The 20,824-nt window shown below is 44.3% G+C and overlaps 1 protein-coding gene across 5 annotated transcripts in view; it reads left to right on the top strand.

Moving 5' to 3' along the window:
- The window catches only part of LOC138266858 (beta-1,3-galactosyltransferase 5-like), a 65,666-nt gene extending 59,289 nt beyond the window's left edge, over positions 1–6,377 (top strand). For all 5 annotated transcript variants that reach the window (XM_069215562.1, XM_069215565.1, XM_069215561.1 and 2 more), the window contains exon 3: positions 5,393–6,377. In XM_069215562.1, the coding sequence (XP_069071663.1) occupies positions 5,393–5,853 (461 nt within the window). In that variant the 3' untranslated portion in view covers positions 5,854–6,377. The remainder of the gene's footprint in view (positions 1–5,392) is intronic.
- The last annotated feature ends 14,447 nt before the right edge of the window (positions 6,378–20,824 follow it).

Here is a 20,824-nt window from a genome sequence, read left to right as displayed (position 1 = left end):
CCATGGGTATCTAAACCCGACTTCTGTCTTTCCTTCTCTAATTCAAAAGACTGTCTATCCAAATCCAGCTGTTGCTTTTTAAGCTTCAGTCTGGTTTGTTCCACCCTCAACTTATTGAGTTCCCTCTCTAACATTCTGTCATCAGGGTTGGTGGGAGGGACATTTCTAGAAACAGAGCTATGATGGGAATGAACAGAAGGAGACCTGTCCCTTACAGAAGCCACCCTAACAGCTTGGTTTACAGAAACATTACTACCAGTATGGTGAGAATAAATGCTTTTGCTATGATGTGAGACAACACTATTTATTTGGTGTGGCTCATCATCATTACCATCTATGCTAGATTGTCTAGTAATGGGCAGGCTGGGAAGTTTCTTTCCTGAATCTTTTCCTGGGGGAGTCCCTGAATCAGATTGGGAACTATTAGGTACTTTTTCAACAGATGGGGCACCTACGGCCTTATCCTGTTCTCTAAGCATGTTAAGTAACAGTTCCAAGGAAGGATTCTTCCCTACACTCAAACCTCTCTCTATACAGAGACTCCTTGCTCTTTTCCAGCTAATAAGAGAAAAAAGTTTTCAGAACTTTTTGGAAAGACAGAAAAAACTTTTTAAACTTTTAAGAACGTTTTGAAAGTTTAGAGGTACTTTTCAGCACTTAGAAAAGAGTGAAAAGAGGAAATGCAAAACTTTTTGGCTATGTGTATATACACTGACCTTGTGTTGTATATTTTTCTCTTATGAAAAGTACAATGACAAGAGTGGTAAGTAGTCTCAAGCACTTATCCCACCACTGCACAACCAATGTAGGAGGCTGGACTGGCTTGTAGTGAGTACCAAGGGGTACGTGCACCTTGCACCAGGCCCAGTTATCCCTTATTAGTGTATAGGGTGTCTAGCAGCTTAGGCTGATAGATAATGGTAGCTCAGCAGAGCAGCTTAGGCTGAACTAGGAGACGTGTGAAGCTACTACAGTACCACTTAGTGTCATATGCACAATATCATAAGAAAACACAATACACAGTTATACTAAAAATAAAGGTACTTTATTTTTATGACAATATGCCAAAGTATCTTAGAGTGTACCCTCAGTGAGAGGATAGGAAATATACACAAGATATATATACACAATAGCAAAAATATGCAGTATAGTCTTAGAAAACAGTGCAAACAATGTATAGTTACAATAGGATGCAATGGGGAAACATAGGGATAGGGGCAACACAAACCATATACTCCAAAAGTGGAATGCGAACCACGAATGGACCCCAAACCTATGTGACCTTGTAGAGGGTCGCTGGGACTATTAGAAAATAGTGAGAGTTAGAAAAATAACCCTCCCCAAGACCCTGAAAAGTGAGTGCAAAGTGCACTAAAGTTCCCCTAAGGACAAAGTAGTCGTGTTAGAGGAATAATGCAGGAAAGACACAAACCAGCAATGCAACAACTGTGGATTTCCAATCTAGGGTACCTGTGGAACAAGGGGACCAAGTCCAAAAGTCACAAGCAAGTCGGAGATGGGCAGATGCCCAGGAAATGCCAGCTGCGGGTGCAAAGAAGCTTCGACTGGACAGAAGAAGCTGAGGTTTCTGCAGGAACAAAAAGGGCTAGAGACTTCCCCTTTAGTGGACGGATCCCTCTCGCCTTGGAGAGGCTTGCAGAAGTGTTTTCCCGCCGGAAGGACGCCAACAAGCCTTGCTAGTCGCAAATCGTGCGTTTGGCGTTTTTGGACGCTGCCGGGGCCCAGGAGGGACCAGGAGGTCGCAAATTGGACCTGAAGAGAGAGGGGACGTCGAGCAAGACAAAGAGCCCTCACTGAAGCAGGTAGCACCCGGAGAAGTGCCAGAAACAGGCACTACGAGGATGCGTGAAACGGTGCTCGCCGAAGTTGCACAAAGGAGTCCCACGTCGCCGGAGACCAACTTAGAAAGTCGTGCAATGCAGGTTAGAGTGCCGTGGACCCAGGCTTGGCTGTGCACAAAGGATTTCCGCCGGAAGTGCACAGGGGCCGGAGTAGCTGCAAAGTCGCGGTTCCCAGCAATGCAGCCCAGCGAGGTGATGCAAGGACTTACCTCCACCAAACTTGGACTGAAGAGTCACTGGACTGTGGGGGTGACTTGGACAGAGTTGCTGGATTCGAGGGACCTCGCTCGTCGTGCTGAGAGGAGACCCAAGGGACCGGTAATGCAGCTTTTTGGTGCCTGCGGTTGCAGGGGGAAGATTCCGTCGACCCACGGGAGATTTCTTCGGAGCTTCTGGTGCAGAGAGGAGGCAGGCTACCCCCACAGCATGCACAAGCAGGAAAACAGTCGAGAAGGCGGCAGGATCAGCGTTACAGAGTTGCAGTAGTCGTCTTTGCTACTATGTTGCAGGTTTGCAGGCTTCCAGCGCGGTCAGCAGTCGATTCCTTATCAGAAGGTGAAGAGAGAGATGCAGAGGAACTCGGATGAGCTCTTGCATTCGTTATCTGCAGTTTCCCCAGAGACAGAGACCCTAAATAGCCAGAAAAGAGGGTTTGGCTACCTAGGAGAGAGGATAGGCTACTAACACCTGAAGGAGCCTATCACAAGGAGTCTCTGACGTCACCTGGTGGCACTGGCCACTCAGAGCAGTCCAGTGTGCCAGCAGCACCTCTGTTTCCAAGATGGCAGAGGTCTGGAGCACACTGGAGGAGCTCTGGACACCTCCCAGGGGAGGTGCAGGTCAGGGGAGTGGTCACTCCCCTTTCCTTTGTCCAGTTTCGCGCCAGAGCAGGGGCTAAGGGGTCCCTGAACCGGTGTAGACTGGCTTATGCAGAATTTGGCACCTCTGTGCCCAACAAAGCATTTCCAGAGGCTGGGGGAGGCTACTCCTCCCCTGCCTTCACACCATTTTCCAAAGGGAGAGGGTGTCACACCCTCTCTCAGAGGAAGTTCTTTGTTCTGCCATCCTGGGCCAGGCCTGGCTGGACCCCAGGAGGGCAGATGCCTGTCTGAGGGGTTGGCAGCAGCAGCAGCTGCAGTGAAACCCCAGGAAGGGCAGTTTGGCAGTACCAGGGTCTGTGCTACAGACCACTGGGATCATGGGATTGTGCCAACTATGCCAGGATGGCATAGAGGGGGCAATTCCATGATCATAGACATGTTACATGGCCATTTTCGGAGTTACCATTGTGAAGCTACATATAGGTAGTGACCTATATGTAGTGCACGTGTGTAATGGTGTCCCCGCACTCACAAAGTTCAGTGAATTGGCTCTGAACAATGTGGGGGCACCTTGGCTAGTGCCAGGGTGCCCACACACTAAGTAACTTTGCACCTAACCTTTACCAGGTAAAGGTTAGACATATAGGTGACTTATAAGTTACTTAAGTGCAGTGTAAAATGGCTGTGAAATAACGTGGACGTTATTTCACTCAGGCTGCAGTGGCAGGCCTGTGTAAGAATTGTCAGAGCTCCCTATGGGTGGCAAAAGAAATGCTGCAGCCCATAGGGATCTCCTGGAACCCCAATACCCTGGGTACCTCAGTACCATATACTAGGGAATTATAAGGGTGTTCCAGTAAGCCAATGTAAATTGGTAAAAATGGTCACTAGCCTGTTAGTGACAATTTTAAATAAATGAGAGAGCATAACCACTGAGGTTCTGGTTAGCAGAGCCTCAGTGAGACAGTTAGGCACCACACAGGGAACACATACATGCACACCTATGAGCACTGGGGCCCTGTGTGACAGGGTCCCAGTGACACATACATATAGGCCACAACCTTATGAGCACTGGGGTCCTGACTAGCAGGGTCCCAGTGACACATAACAAACATACTGAAAACATAGTGTTTTCACTATGAGCACTGGGGCCTAGCCATCAGGATCCCAGTGAGACAGTGAAAACAGTGACAAACATCCTGACATACACTCACAAACAGGCCAAAAGTGGGGGTAACAAGGCTAGAAAGAGGCTACCTTCTCACAGCACCTTCCCTCGTAGGTTGTTCCACCTCTTCCTGAAGTCATCCCTTGTTGTGGGGTGCTGTCCCACGGCGTTGACCCTGTCCACGATCCTCCGCCATAGCTCCATCTTCCTTGCAATGAATGTCTGCTGCACCTGTGATCCAAATATCTGTGGCTCTACCCGGATGATTTCTTCCACCATGACCCGTAGCTCCTCCTCTGAGAACCTGGGGTGTCTTTGTGGTGCCATGGGTGTAGTGTGTGTGAGTGTGTGTGGGGTTCTGTGTTGGGGTGTGTGCTGTGAGGTGTGTGTGGATGTAGTATGGGTGATGGTGTTCTGTGGCTCTGGTTCTGTGGGTGCTCCTGGTGTGTCTGTCTCTCTGTTGTAAATTGTTTGTGGGTAATGTGGGTGTGTGTTTTAAAGTGGTTTGTGGGTGTGGGTGTGGTGTGTGTATGTGTGTCAGGTGGGTGTAGTTTGAATTGTCCAATGTGGTGTTGTTTTGTTAGTGTGTGTGTATTTTGAGCACAGTGGTATGTACCGCCAATGGTTTACCACCGTTGAATGTCCGCTGCGGTGATTCGTGGGTCATAATCATGTGGGCGTAGTTCTGTTGGCATAACGGTGTTGGTTTTGGTACCTCCAGTTTATCACTGACCTTTGGTCTGGCGGACTTGTGTGTGGTCTGTATAGTGGCGGATTTCTATGTCTGGGCCATTATATGGGTAGCGGTATACCGCTGCGGTCGCCGTATGTTGGCGGCAGTCAGCATGGCGGTAAGTGGCACTTACAGCCAATGTCATAATGAGGGCCAACATCTCCTGCCCTATTTAGGGTGGATGGTTTAATGTCTTTTTTCCTGTCTGCCACTGCAAGGAAAACGGGGCTGTGAGGTAAAAAAAAAAAAAAAAATTAACCCCACACCATAGGAGAAAACTTCTCAGATCAGGGGGGAGTCATTCGTTTTTTGTTTTTCTGAAAATCCAAAACCGACCGTCTACCAAACGTTTTGTACATTGTAAAAAACCGCTGTGACTGATGTTCCTTTTGATATACAAAGATGACTGCCGGACCGGTGATCATTTCTAAATTTGGCAGACGATAGTCCGACGGGGTGTTAGAGGTGTTCTCCATCCGCTCAACTATAAATCAGGCCTTTAATCTCCATCTTCATTTGTGGTACAGTATTCTAACTCAACATACACAAATAAGTAAAAATTAATCCTTCTAATACAGATATAAGGGTCCCAGAGAACCTAAATAGATAAATTAAGGCTAAGAAGTTTGACTGGTACAGGTGCATGAACTCTTGTGATTGGGACAGGGCATTCCAGAGAAAACAAAATGGGACATCGAAGTAGGAACAAATATTTGACCCAATGCTTGGGAATGTTTCATAATCATACGTAGAGTGTATTTCGATCAAGTACTGTCAATTTAAATATTTAATTTATGTTCTATTGCAGGTGATGATGATGTGTTGGTGAATCCCAAAGCTCTGGTCAGTTATCTGGGAACATTTGTTAATCAGTCCCAGGCCCTTCATGGACACTTGCATCGCCATACCAAGCCACTGCGGATGGGAAAGTATGCAGTCACAAACTCACTTTTCCCATATTCAGTGTACCCCAAATTCCTGTCCGGTGGCGGCTTTATCATGACTGGAGATGCCATCCCTGGCCTTTATCGAGCCTCCATCGAGTTGCCTGTTTTTCCACTAGATGATGTTTACTTGGGGCTTCTGGGATTGGCAGCCAATGTCACGATGGTACACAACCCCCGCTTCTACACGTTTGGCTTAGAGTATAAGATTTGCCAGTACAAGGAGGCTCTGGTGATCCACCACTTTTCATCAGACCAGCTGGTGAGAATCTGGCAGGAAGTACAGTTTGCAAAGTGTGACCCGGATGCAGTTCTAACTTCCTGAGATAAGAAATGTGCATGTCTAATTGATGTGATGGAATCCAGCTCTTCAGAAGCCCTAGTCATGGTGTAACAAAAGCCACGCCCCATCCCCACAAAGTAACAGAAGCATAGTTGCTGGAAGTAGGGGTGGCAGGAGTGCTGCAGCACCCTCAAAATAACCAGGTTGGACTGCCAAAGGTGAAGGAGCATTAAAGATGGTATTACATTTTGTTTCTATCTTTTCACATTTGCCCTGCATTCAAGTGGAGAGGTCAAATGTCTGTCTAGTCTTCGGGAAAATTGCTGCCTATTCCTTTAACACGAAGACTGAGACGAGTGTTTTCTTTTTTTTCTTACATCAAAGTGGAAATATTTTGTGTAGTGAACTATGTGGCTATCTTGCTGGTATGAAAGGAAAGGCTGCAGGATGCCTTTTTCTTCTAAAACACAACAAAATGTTGATACATGTAAATGAACTGTACGGGTATGTCCAAATAAATTAACAGGAAAGCACAAAATAAGTGCTGTTTCCTCAATTCTGAAGTATGATGGAAACAAACATTTGTAATAGGATCAAAACAAACCAAGACACTTTGCTTTGTAATGAGCAACCAAAAACGTTCCAGCTGACAGCCATTTTCCACCAGCTGGAAAAACGTCCATGATGAATGTTCCAAAAGTGGTATTTCTGGGTCCTGGACGTCATTTAGCACTGGAAAGGTCGGTGCCCATTAACTTTGGAGCGAGGGGGCGTTACCAGCTGTAATAGTTAATTTTATAATCAGAATTCCCTCCCTCTAATTACGAGGCATGTCAGAGTGAGGACACATAAATAAGTGAAAACACAAAATTGGTTGAGAGGCGTCATGTAGGTAGCTGCTCGGACTTGTGTTGGGCTTTAAAATTAATTCTTGCATTGCAATGGAGGCACTGATCAATTGACAGCATTTGTTTCAAAATGCCAATTAATGCAATTACAAACCATCACCTCGGAATCCTAACTGGAGACGTGAACAAAGGTGTAAGGACGGGTATCAAAAACTATGCTGTTTTTCATAGAAGACGCAAAAAAGCTGGGTATAAACCTTCAATTAATGTCTCGATGTGAGTAAAATATTCAATATAGAGCAGGTACTCGGAACTGAACACACACTTGACCAAAAGAAACTATACATCATTGTAACAATAGCACAGGTCAAGTTAAGCCCATGCCACTGAAAGGCTTCACGACTTCAAAATCGAATAATGAAAGGGAAGACACCAATCAAACCACAAGAGAAACCCTCTGAAATTCATTGAAGCCACACACTAGACCTAACCTCCCAATGACATTTAGGAGCAGAACAATCTGTTGGATACTAAAAGGAGAACAATGTTCAGACAAATGGAACACCACAGGAAGGGCAAGCATAATATGCACTTCCAGAAGCAAGTCTGCTGCTCTTCCTCCTCCCACACAAGCTTTCATTGATCCTTTGGTTTCACTACCCCTTAGTCTGGCATAAAGCGGAAGGAAATAAGCAGGCTAGAAGTGCACAGGTCATAGTACAGACCTGCTCCACAGGAAGGTAGTCACCCATGCCAAAGTGCTGGCAGGTGCCATTTTTACATTTGAGAAGGAAGAAGAAAATATTCCAGTCTGTACTCTGTTGTGCTTCCCTCATTCATTAGAGTGGGGCACCATATCTACCTTCTCATCACTGCTCAGTTTCCCAGATCCATTCGAGATGTGCTGCTTCAGTACAGTATATTTTCTTTGACATTTCAGACTTTTAGTCCTATTTTATAATGGAATAAAGAAGACTCCAAGTCCCAGAATTCAAAGAAGAAACCTGGACTGGAGCAGCACATCACGCATGGACCTGGGAAACTTGGCAGCTTCTCCTCCTAACTTGAGTGTAAATGCTACTGAAGAAAAAAGAAAAAGTCTGTGACATCTTCGCCAGTGGGTTCGCACACTTTCCATTATTTTTTCTGTTGCATGCTCAGCATTAATACTTGATTCATTCATAAGGACTTTTGTTGTTGAAAGACATCCTGTAGATCTTGTTGTTGGCTTAGAGCTTACCATTGGTTGGCTTATTTTCATTCTCATTTGCTTGGTTCTTATTGAATGGCTTTCCTTCCTCTGCTTATGTGCCCACCTTTGAGTTCTCCCCTGTGTGCTCCTCCCACCTTCTCCTCCAAGGCTCCCTATCCTTCCCGTCCATGCCCATAAAAACAATTTTTGTTCATTTTTCAGTTTTTGTTAAGGCTTGGCAGCTGATGTTTGCTGTTGCGTTGCACCATTTTTAGAAAAGCCCTTTTGCAGATGTTAAAAATTATTTTCTATTTACCATTCCAAGTGACATCTGATAGAGCGTTCCGACCTAATAAATTACCCGTATCTGGACGCTCTTGGGTCGATGAATCTTTTGACCAAGTGGGGCTCTCTTCACCCGAGATTAGTCAATTTAATCAAATCAATAATCAATAACGAACATAAGCAATGCCCTGATCAACATAACACTTCACAATTAATCCAGAAAACATTTCGGCGAACCATGACCTTTCGGCCATGAATAACCACACCAGTTCATTCAAAGTTAATGAATTTATTTCCCTATATTAACAAAGCTAGCACGATATAAATGTGTCTCAACACCAAATGATATATGTAAATGAACATTAATAGCTGTCCATAACGGCGAAAAAGATGCAATTTATGCAGCATTTGAATAACAATGCATTCGATAATAGCAACGCAAACCACTAAAACTATAATCTGTAATGGGCTAATTGCATACATTAGTCAGCATAACAAGGTCTCAAATTGCATCGTGCAACAAATGAATCCTCATCTAACCTCAAATTAGCATCTGCATGTGGGACATCATGCAAAAACAATTTAGCAACATTAATTTGGAAAACTCCTAACTAGGGCTCTTATAAAAAATCAGCAGTTGGTTACCTAAAAGAAACACAATGCAATTGTACATTTTCCTTTCATATTTACCAAATTCAATCAGCATTCAAGGAAGTCTTCGTCTCACAAGTACCGGTTTCGATCAGCATGGGACGGGGGCAAAGGGGCAAGGTGGACGGGGCAATTGCCTCACAGCGGCAAGATAAAAGGACAAACTACTACTTCATGCAAAGGGGCAAATCAAAGTTAAAGTCTCTAGGGCGAGAATTACTTAAAGTCTCTTTCTCTCGATTAGAGAAAGCATCAAAGTCTCATTCAAAATGGCGTCGAACATCAATTGGCATCGTAGAAGATGGCAAAATGACGAGGTCGGCAAGATAGGCCATAATGGCTGCAATGTCTAGCAAATGGCGGGTAATGGCCAATGGGCAAATGGCAAAATGTCCAATGGCTGGTAATGGCTAAAAATGGCTGCTTTCTTCTTGTGCACCAGGTTTTTATAAACAACAGTTCAAATCCAGGAGGGTCTTCCATTGGAGGGTTCATAGGTTGGCTTCAAATTGTCCAATCAAAAACAACAATTCACAAGCTTCTACCTAGGCATACATTATCCTTGGAGTCGGGAACGTAAGTTGCAACATATTTTACCAATTAACTCACTTTCAGAGCTTCCATTGTCTGCACCTGCAGATTGACCTTGGAGCAAAGAAGAAGATGCCAGGCTGGCACGAAACCTTAAAGATAAGCATGTGAACCGATCTCACTGGAAAAGTACAGCTTCAAGCAAGAATACACGTTTTATTAGCACATTAGAAAAACACGAGCATCTAAACCGTGAGACAAGGCAACTAGGCCGAAGCCTCCACTAAAGTTATGCTAAGTTAAAACATTTCAAACAAGCAAATCATAGCACACGTTTACGGTTATGTCAGATTAGTACAATTCTAATACATCACGTTATATAAAGCACGCTTATAAATGTTGGCGAACTACTCTGAGGGCACATTTGTCCCCGTACAATCTTTATTAGTTCGGTTAAAGTCACACTTGATTATTGCAGCACTACGTTTATGAGCTAATAAATGTAAAACCTTCATTTCTGCGTCATCAATCCCTCCTCTGATGACTACTTGTCATCACACAAAACTATTCCCACAAATTTTATTCCGTTAAAATTCTGTCAGTTCTCTTTGCCTTTTAGTTCCCCTTGTTCTTGCCTTGTATTCTTCTGCCATTCTTTTCATCATTTTCTCTTCCTTCCTTCTCTTAATTCTTGCCATGATCATTAGTATTCCTCTCTTTATTCCCCAAATCCCAAAGATGCAAATTAGTACTATTAGTATTCCCTGTATTATTTTTAGTAATATTCCATTCCAAATGCCACCAAGCCAATTTCCCACTGAAGCAATTCCCTTTCCAACCTTCTCCCAAACTCCTGGTTCTTTCAATTCCTTCAAGTCTGCACTCTCTTTTGTTAGATTTGCAAGCATTGTTTTAATCGTCACACTGTTGTCTGGTATATACGTGCAACAGTGACGCGCACCAAGCATTTTGCAAACGCCGCCATCCTTTGCTAAAAGAATGTCTAGGGCAAGCCTGTTTTGAAGAGTCATAACTCTTTCTGCAGCAAGTTCAGCATCCATCAGGATTATAGCACCTGAAAACTTTGTCAACATGTTATCCACTATAGTAGACAACTTTCTTATTTTGATGGAATTCAACACAACTCCCAATGAAGGAATCATGGCTCCAAATATATCTCCTACCACAGCAGCTGCGGTCTCTCTTTTCTGGATACGATGAGATCCAGGCGTCTTTGGAATCACTGATAGGTCATCCAGTTGATAAACCTTTGGGAACACTATACCCAAATAACATCTCCCCCACCATCCCTTTGGAAGACGATAATAGGCATTATGCCCACAAATGTAATATACACCAGGTATGACAGGGTCAAGTCCGTTCAGCATGAATGTCCATTTGGCCTTAAAGATAAACGTATGTTTACATTCACTCGCTCCCACGAAAATGTTATCATAATAAGATTCACCACGATATATACAAAATTTCCCTACATGCCAAGCGTCTAAAGCTATTTTTCCTTGTGTTTTTATTGCGGCAAAAGCATAATTATCTACTGAAGTCCTCTTACTTAGCTCCTTTTCTAATTTCGCATTCATTTGTGCCCTTCTATCATCTGTGCGATCTAAAAAGCTTATTTCTACTGCAGAGAGCGAGCAGGTAAGATTTTCCCTATGAGCGTGAGCTGTTTCAAAAGGTTGCATTGGCTCGAAAAATTCCCTCATTATTTTAGCATCCCACTCTTTAGCAATCTGGCTTAGTTGCGTTATTATAGGAACATATGCAAAGGTAACATCATAATTTGAATAAAAATACTGTATGTTAGTTTGACCATAAAATCTAGAAGTTACTAAACTACATGTAATCCCATATGTAAGAGGCATGTGGTGATAAGTCACCCCTTCCGTTACCGATGTCGGTATCTGTGTACACACATAACAATCTTTCGCATCCATAGTCTCAACATATTCTGTTAGTAGGCGATAGAAAACATTATACGAAAGTTCCTTCTTATCATGCAAGTGTCTCTCATCTAATTCTAGTCTTTTCAATGCGGTTAGTTCAGTGACAGTAACAGGAGCAGAAGTAGAAGCATCAATTTTCTCATTCTCACCCTTACCACGCGTTGCAAGCACTATTGCCATTATTATTAGTACACATGCAGTTATCAAGCCTATACACGCATATTTACAATATTTCACTCTACTGTTTTGTGTAGCGTACCTAGTCATGATCTTTATAGAATCAGAGAGCTAGAAGCACCTATAAAAGAAACGATTTAGCAATTAGTTACAAAGCTGAACGAGCGCAATGTTCACACAGTTTTCTTCAGGAGCCCAGTCACTTATCGGTTAGCAGCATTTGTCTCAATTCGGCAATAACTCAGTCTCTTTTTTTTTTTTTTATCAGTTCAATCAATAACTCAGTCTTTTATCAGTTCAATAACTCAGTCTTTTATCAGTTAGCAACGTTGTCTCAAATCGGGTTTAAGAGTCAATCAGGTTATCAAAGTCTTATCAAGTTAGCAAATGTCTCATCCGGTTTAGCAATGTCTCAGCCGGTTGTATCACGTTAGATTATAGCTAGCAATGTCATTTATCACCCTTTCAATCAATAGTGTCCATAAAACTTTTCTTTTCTATTGGTATCTCTTCTTCTTCGTTCTCGAGGCTAAGAGATACAAATTCGTCAGTCCAATCGTCATTGACTACATATGCCCATTCTGGACCGGAATATCTCCTGTTTGGTATCCTTTTCCTTTTCAATTTTGCATCTCACTTTGATTCTGTCTCACTGGTACTTTCCTCTTTGGCCAAGTCTTTTTCTTCACTTGATGTTGGTACCACGACAGACACTTCCTTTCTTTTCTCTTTCACTTTTGGCCCTTCACTGTCGTTCAACGTTTCTCTAGTTCTTAGTTTTACTGGTGATATACTTGGCCTTCTCTTTGCACTGTGTCCACTTGATGGACCTGCGATCTCTTCTGAAGAAGCTTGAACAGTTTCGTTCTGTTCTGCCTTGTCCCCTCCCCCTGGGGAGTCAGTCAGGTTTTCCTTTTCTTTTTCTGTACCGTCTGCTTCTGGGAAAGCCCTCCTCTGATCAGGCTCTCCTGCTTCTTCACCTCTTTCGAGCCCTTTGTCACCGTTACTTTCTTCAGGCTCTTTGTCACTTTCAGCTGCTTCAGGCTCTTTGTTACCTTCAGCTGCTTCGTCGCTGTCTGAGGTTTCTCCTTGGTCTTCCCCAAGTGAATCGGTTGTTTCGTCCTCAGAGAATATTTCTCTCTCCTCTATCTCTGACTGTTCGCTTCTAATTCTGTTTTGTTCTGTCTCAGCGCTCGGCACTTTGTTATCAGGTACTGGCAGTTTCAGCGCTTCAACTTCCTCATCTGTGGGACACAACACTTTCTTTGTATGACTGGCGTGGATCCAGTTGGGAACTCCCGCACACTTCACAGCGGTAGTGGTCGTCAGGATCACTTGGAAAGGGCCTTTCCAACGGGGTTCCAGACACGACTTCCTCACGTGCTTCTTTATCACGACCCAGTCACCTGCTTTCAGTGTGTGTCCTGGACCTTGGATCGGTGGCAAGGTGGTTGCTTCCACCTGGTGAGAGAAAGAGCGAACCACGTCAGCCAGACCTTTGCAGTAGTCTAACACCATATCATCTGTAATATTCAAAAGCGCGTTTGCGGGAACTGCAGGAAGTCTCATGGCCCTGCCCATGAGAATTTCGTGCGGGGACAATCCAGTCTTTCTGTCAGGGGTGTTTCTCATTGACATTAACACCAAAGGCAATGCGTCAGGCCATTTCAAATTTGTCGATGCACATATTTTCGCCATTCTTGATTTCAGTGTACCATTCATCTGCTCCACCAGTCCTGAGGCCTCAGGGCGATAGCTACAATGCAGTTTTTGCTCAATGTTCAGCGCTGCGCAAAGTAACTTTATCACCTCGTTATTGAAGTGACTTCCTCTATCTGATTCTAAAGAGATCGGGAATCCGAAACGTGGTATCAACTCCCTCAACAATAGTTTTGCAACTGTAAGGCTGTCATTTCTACGTGTGGGGTATGCTTCAATCCAGTGACTAAAAATGCACACAATCACCAACACATACTTCAGACCTCCATGCACAGGCATCTCAATAAAGTCCATCTGCATTCTGCTGAACGGGCCACTCGCCCTGCCAATGTGGCTCATGTTCACAACCGTTCCCTTTCCTGGGTTCATCTGCTGACAAATGACACAACGATGACAAACTGCTTCTGCAACTTGACGGAATCTGGGGTTAAACCAATCAGTTTTGAACAATCTTATCATGGCATCTCTCCCTAGGTGAGCCTGCCCATGATAGAACCGCGCTAGCTGCGATAAGAGACTATTTGGTAAAACAAATTTTCCTTCATTTGAAACCCATAACTCATCTGGTCTCCTTGTACATTGTGACTTAATCCAGGAAGCTCTTTCATCCTCCCTGACGCTATTCTGTAATGCTTTTAGTTCATCCATTGTATCCACGACCTTCAAGGCAAATGCTTCAGCTGGTTCGAGCTCTGGCTCACTTATCAAATTCCATTCATCCCTGAGCAATATACAGTTCAAGGCACAAAATCTTGCGACTTGATCCGCATATGCATTTCCCAGGGAAACATAGTCCTGTCCTTTTGTATGAGCACTACACTTTACCACTGCAATTTCGGCTGGCATCTGAATGGCGTGTAACAATTCCCTTATTCTCTCCCCGTTTTTCACTGGGGACCCTGAAGAGGTCAGGAAACCTCTCTGTGACCATAATTGCCCAAAGTCGTGCACAATTCCAAACCCGTACTGACTATCAGTGTAAATGGTAACCTTCATCAATGTAGACAGTTGGCATGCTCTTGTAAGGGCTACAAGCTCTGCTACTTGTGCGGAATAGACTCCTTGAAGCCAGGACGCTTCCAAGACACCTGATACAGTACATACAGCATATCCTGCTTTCAAAATTCCCATCCCATCTCTTAGACATGAACCATCAACAAAAATAATATGGTCATTTTCATCAAGCTTAGTATCCCTAATATCAGGTCGGGGTTTTGTGCAAAATTCAGTCACCTGAAGGCAGTCGTGCTCGACGTCTTCAGCGTTCTCAATTTCAGCATTTTCACCGGGAAGCAAGGTTGCTGGATTCAACGTAGTGCACCTTTTCAGCTGCACATTCGGTGAGCCCAGAATTATTGTTTCATACCTTGTGAGTCTTGCTCCAGTCATGTGTTGCGTTCGGGAGCGGGTCAAAAGTATCTCAACTGAGTGAGGGACCATGACTGTTAATGGGTGTCCCATCACTATTCCTTCACTCTGAGTGAGGCTGATACCAACTGCTGCTACGGCGCGCAAACACCCTGGCAGTGCTGCTGCGACCGGATCCAAAGTAGCTGAAAAATACGCTACTGGTCTGTTTATGCCACCATGGGCTTGGGTCAAGACAGACAAAGAACATGCATCACGTTCATGACAAAACAATGTGAAAGGCTTTGTGTAATCAGGCATACCTAAAGCTGGAGCCCTGCACATGCATTCTTTCAATTCAATAAAAGCATCCATCTCATCTCCTTTCAGCTCAATTTCATCCAAGGCATCCTTCTGGGTCAGTTTCAGTAAAGGCTTTGCTAGAGTTGAGAAGTTGGGAATCCACTGGCGACAGTAGCTCACCATCCCCAAAAACTTCATCACCTCCCTCCTTGTCTTAGGTGGACTCATTTGAAGTACACTTGTTATTCTTTCCTTCATTATTCTCCGTGACCCTTTCTCTATTTGATGACCCAAGTATTTCACTTTCTTCTGACAGAACTGCAACTTTGAAGGAGACACCTTGTGTCCATTCCTTCCCAAATGGTTCAGTAGAGCAATGGTGTCGGCTGTGCAGCCACTTTCTGTCTTAGATGCAATCAGTAAGTCATCAATGTACTGTACTAGGGTTGACTCGAATGGCAATTCTAACGCTTCTAAGTCTTTCTTTAGAATCTGATTGAAAATTGACGGTGACTTAGAAAACCCTTGAGGAATTCGACACCAACTGTAAACTCTGTCTAAGAATTTGAAACAAAAGAGAAATTGGCTGTCCTCATGAAGAGGCACCGAAAAGAATGCTTGTGATAAGTCGATGACTGAGAACCACTCGGCATCGCAAGGGATTTGAAACATTATCACAGCTGGATTCGGTACTACAGGGCAGCATTTAATTAGGATGTCATTTATTTTCCTCAAGTCCTGCACAATTCGGACCTTTCCACTCGGCTTTATTAGTCCCATGATTGGTGAATTACATGGACTGCTTAACACTTCTTTCAGTACTCCCTGTTTTACAAACTCGTCAATGAGTTGGGCGACTTTCATGAGGGTGTCTTGTGCCATATGATATTGTGGGGTCTGGGGAAAGGTTACATTGGGTTTTACGGTCACTTTCACTGGTTCCACTCCTTTCACCAATCCCACCTCTTTTCCTGTCATATCCCACACTTCCTTTCCGACTGTTTCCCGTAATTCAGCTGGAATATCTTCTTCAGTTATCATCGGAAAAAGGTTAATCAGAGGATATTCTTCATCGACAGTTTCCATCTCATCCCCTTCTACACTGTCCTCTTCTTCCCCATCACTGCTCGTCTGAATTCTAATTCCATCGTTCGAACACATAATCGAACATCCCAATTTGCACAATAGGTCTCTCCCTAACAGTGCTATCGGGCTTGAGTCACATACCACAAAATTATGTGACCCTTGATAGTTACCAATTCTGACTGGTACTGGATCTGTGATTGGGTTCGTCAGGTACCTGTTTGCTACTCCCACTACTTGAACTGTTCTCCCTGAGAGTGGCAAATTTGGTACTTCAATGCTCCTAACAGTTGAACGTGTGGCTCCTGTGTCAACCAAGAATGAAACACGATGACCCATAACTCTTCCCTCCACATATGGACCCTTTTGATCAACTTCCAAGGATGCTGCAAGCACACAATTTCCCTCCTCATCTGAACTTTCACTCTCCCATACATTGTTTATTCCATTCTCACTGTGTAATGGGAACTGTTGTACTGTGCCATTTGTATTCATCACCTGACCCGAGACCTGTGGAGGAACCATCGCTTGCTGCTGACTCACTGGTGCCAAAGGTATTTGCATTTGCTGATTAGGTACCATGGGAAACTGCTGTTGCATTGGCTGCATTTGCGTCATCTGCATACGGGGCATCTGCATCTGCTGCGGCTGCATGGGCTGTAATCCCTGCAGCTGATTTATGGTCTGAAAATTTGGGTTTGGACCTCTCATTTTCGGTCCCCTCATTGTCTGGAATGCATTGATATCATTGTTTTGCTGACCAACACCTACACCTTCCTGCACCACCATCGGGCACTCGCGTTTCCAATGTCCGACGATTCCGCACACGTGACACGGCATCACCCTTTTCATTGCCTGCACACCATTCGGAATCGCAACAGTGTTCAAATCCGGACCATTACTCCCAAAGCCTCCTCTGCCTCTGCCTCTCGCCTGTGGCTGAAACACCATGTTTCCCTGCAGCTGCGGCTGTGGTATCTGCTGTTGGAACCCTTGCAACCCTTGCAAACCTGTCTGAGCTGCTTTAAGTTGCATCATCATCACTTTCTCTTTCAACCTTTTCTGTTTCACTTCAATTTCGTCGCTACAGTATTTCGCATAATTCAACACCTCATCAATAGGTTTCGACTGCCAACAAATCAAATGCGTCTTTATCATCTGACTTATCTCTGGTCTCAGCCCTTCCACAAACCTAAACACAAAATGAAGCATGTCCTTCGCCTCTATTGTTTCCGTGCCACTGTAGTTCTTGAACGCCTTCAACAACCTCTCATAGTAACCATCAATCGACTCTTTAGTCTCTTGGGCAGTTCGATCAATCTTCTGCCAATCCACATTTTTCGCGGCAACCTTCGTCTTCAAATGCTCAATCACCTTATAGCAGTGGTTCCCAAACTTTTTCGACCCGCGGCTCCCTACATCTATATTTGCCATTGCCCGCGGCTCCCCATTATGTTACTTTTTTTTTTCTTCGGGTGGGCGATGTAAGCCCAGCCTCAGGAGTACTTTAATTATATCAACGAGCATAACATGGATGTTTTGTATGTTTCCTCCTCCCTGCTAGACCACATCTCCTCCAATTCAACCTCTCATTCTTAAACGTCTAAACAATGTAGCCACATCTCCCCCCTGTGTCACAATTGCTGTCCTCCATGCACGTGTTTTCTTCTCTGTTTACAACGTCATTACATTGCCTTGAACACACACACATATCACACCTCACCTTTGGTGCACACATTCTGCCTTCAATCTGGACACTTTCTCCTCTAAAACTACTTAACAGTACTTGATCATTCACCAGTGCTTAATTTGTGCTTGTTGTTTCCGGTGCTAAGCAAGGAAGAGAAAAACGAAATAGTGTCACAATGAGAGAAAACAGCTGCAAGAGTGAGCTGAAGGGGCAGGGAGTGGCTTTAAAATCATTGAAGAGGCCTGAGATGGCTTCAGTATTACACTGCCTCAGTATTCAATTTTCGCACATTTAATTGCAGCAGCCACATGGTTAAAAGGAGGACTTTGGGCACCGGCACGTTTTTATTTACAAATTAAGCACTGCCGTTCACACTCCCACTCTGCAGTTTCTTGAGAATTTAGGAGGCACTGCTGCCTTAAATTATTTCAAAGGCTTCAGCTTTTGATAACTGTGCTTTCCAAGTTCCACTTGGTCTGTACCTCCCATAGCCGTTTTTCTGGCATCCCAACGAAAATTGCCTTCCCTGGCAGTAAGACTCAGTAAGTAATCTGATTTGGGCATGCAAGTGAGGGAGGACTGTGGTCCTATAATTTATTTTTAACAATTTACTAGCATTTAGTAAACACAAATGGGGAAAAAAGGAAAGGTGTGCTTAGTAATAAGAAAAGGGTGGAAGGTTAATCTTTCACAAAGCAGAAATGCTGCAATTTTCCCCTGGACTTGTCATCAACAAGGAACTAATAATTCTAATAATGTCTTCTAACCTAAATAAACAAACTCAACCTCTGTGTGTGTGCTGAATCAAGCTGTTAGCAGTTTTCTTCTGTCCCGAAACTACACAGGGGCCTCGTGCTCGCCCCTGGGAAATATCCATCTGTTTTAAAAACAGAACATTAGTTATTAATAATACTATAATTACTATATCGGTTCTGCTTAGGAGAATTTCCTGCACATTCCTGTGATCTCCGGTCCTGCGGTGCCCTCTCTCTCACCCTAGATTAGAAATCCTAATAATAATAACTATAATTACCTGATTATTGTAAATTCAACAAGGAACACGTCCGATGTGCACTTCAAGAGGATCCCACGGGAGCAATAACATTCCAGTGCTCTCTTCTGAATTTCGGCTTTTATTTAATAATGCTAAAGAGTTACTCGGCCGCAAAATACTTTAAACTTGTCGTAAACAGGTCATTTATAAACTGCACACATAAATCTTTTTAAAATGTTCAATTCATGTTTCCAAAATGTGCGTGGCGCCCCTGGCAACTTTTAACGGCGCACCAGGGTGCCGCGGCACACAGTTTGGGAACCACTGCCTTATAGTACAAGCTCATTACCATAGGTGATGGTGCACCCGTATCCCTGTCTCTCTCTGGTTCACTTGTCGGCCAACCTACAGCCCTTTTGCAGTCTTCCCACAAATCTGCCGGAACCACAATCTCAAAGAGGGTGTTCAGGTCTTCCCAAAGACATTTTGCAAGCTTCACAAACCTATCAGTCTGTTGATACCATTCAATCGGTTTCTCTCTCAGTTTGGGAAAATCATCCGTAAAAGACTGAATGTCACTTCTGTGCCACGGTACATGTATTAATTTTCCCCCTGCTGTCTCCCTCATTGGTAACATGGTTATTGCATCACTACTCTGTGGTCTTTTCTCCTTATGCTCTGGGACACTATCTTTCTTCTTTTCCTTTTTCTTTGCCCATCTACTTTCCCATTTGTCTAAGCACCTCCACACTTGTGCACTCTGCAGCAATTCTCTAAGGTGCGTTTTCATGCCTGCTGACCTCATGTGTTCAAAGTCTGTGGTCCCGAAATCCAATCTATAGCTCCTGCTCAAGTGTTTTGTCTTGTCTATCTCAACCCCGTTTTTGTCAGCTATTTCTTGCAACCTTCTATGTACCTTGTTCACTTCTCTCGTAATCCTAGGACATAGATACCTCAGCTCTTCTTCCGAGTAGGACTCTAACCTATTCAAACCCATAGTCCCTTCCACCAATTCTTCTGCTTCCATGTTCAACCTGACTTTATTCAGATAGTCTTCTCCCTTCCCACTGGCTGAGCTTTGTGTGGAATTCAGACTGTTGAACCACTGCGTCAGCTGTTGCGCATTCAACCCCATCAGTGTAGCATTCACATCGACTGCCATTGATGGTTGCGGCAACTTTTCAGTGTTCGATGATAGCGGTATCATCAGTGGGGGACTCGACCTCACCACTGTTGACTGAGCACATATGGGACTAAACTCCATCAAGGACCCAGATCCAGTTGGCAGAGTCGCTATCGGAGTTGTCTCTGGAGTGTTTTCTATGCACCTCCTTTCCGTCCCACTCTGCACCACTGATCCTTGACCGCTCATACCTGAGTTAGGCTGAATGTACAAAGGTACCGGTGGACCTACAGTAATGGGTAGGGATATCGCATCTGGGTTCTGTCCATTCCCCAGGTTCTGAGACATGTTCATTCCCACACTATGGGTCATCATTGCCGGCATGCCCGTCTGACTCCCCGTCATCTGAGCATGTGCGGTTCCCCCCTGCATCTGCTTTTGAGGCATCAAAAGCTGGGTTGACTCAGCTTGTGCCAATGTTGGGTTGCGACCATTCTGTACTCCCATTACGGTTGGATCTAGAATCATTCCCGTACTGTTGTCACTGCTGTAGTACCTTGGGACCTGCGGCTGATAATTTTCTGCTGTTTTCAATATAGGCACATCTGGATATATTCTCCTAACCTGCGGTATCTGCGGGGTAAACAGTAAACTCGGGTCCTTAGATCCCGATGGCGTTTCTGAATTCGGGGTTTCATTATTCTGTACCGGTGCCGGAGGGGCAGAACTGGTACTTGGAACCTGTTCACTCTCTGCATAAGGTGGTGGACGGTCGTTCAGCAATTGCATGATGAACTCCTCATCCTCTGACTCGTCTTCCCTCCTTAACTTTTCCTCGTCCTCTCTATCTTTGGAACACCTCCTGTTTGTCTTACAGGTAGCTTTCTTGCCTGTCGCCTCTTCTTCCTTAGCAATTGCGGGAAACAATTTTATCCCCTGCAATATATCTGACCTCCACACCTTCTGTGCATTATTCCACCTAGCGTCCGCTAGTGTCTTTTCTACCTTTCTTATCCTGGCCTCGAACTTCTTTTGCTGTTGCTGTCTAGCCATTAGTTCCCAAACCGCTAGAGCCTCAAACTGTGCTGGCCTTGGAGGTACCTTCA

This window comes from Pleurodeles waltl, chromosome 12, assembly GCF_031143425.1.
Source record: "Pleurodeles waltl isolate 20211129_DDA chromosome 12, aPleWal1.hap1.20221129, whole genome shotgun sequence".
Lineage (NCBI taxonomy): Eukaryota > Metazoa > Chordata > Amphibia > Caudata > Salamandridae > Pleurodeles > Pleurodeles waltl.
The sequence above is the reverse complement of the archived record's forward strand: the minus strand, read 5'-3'. Positions and strand labels throughout refer to the sequence as shown.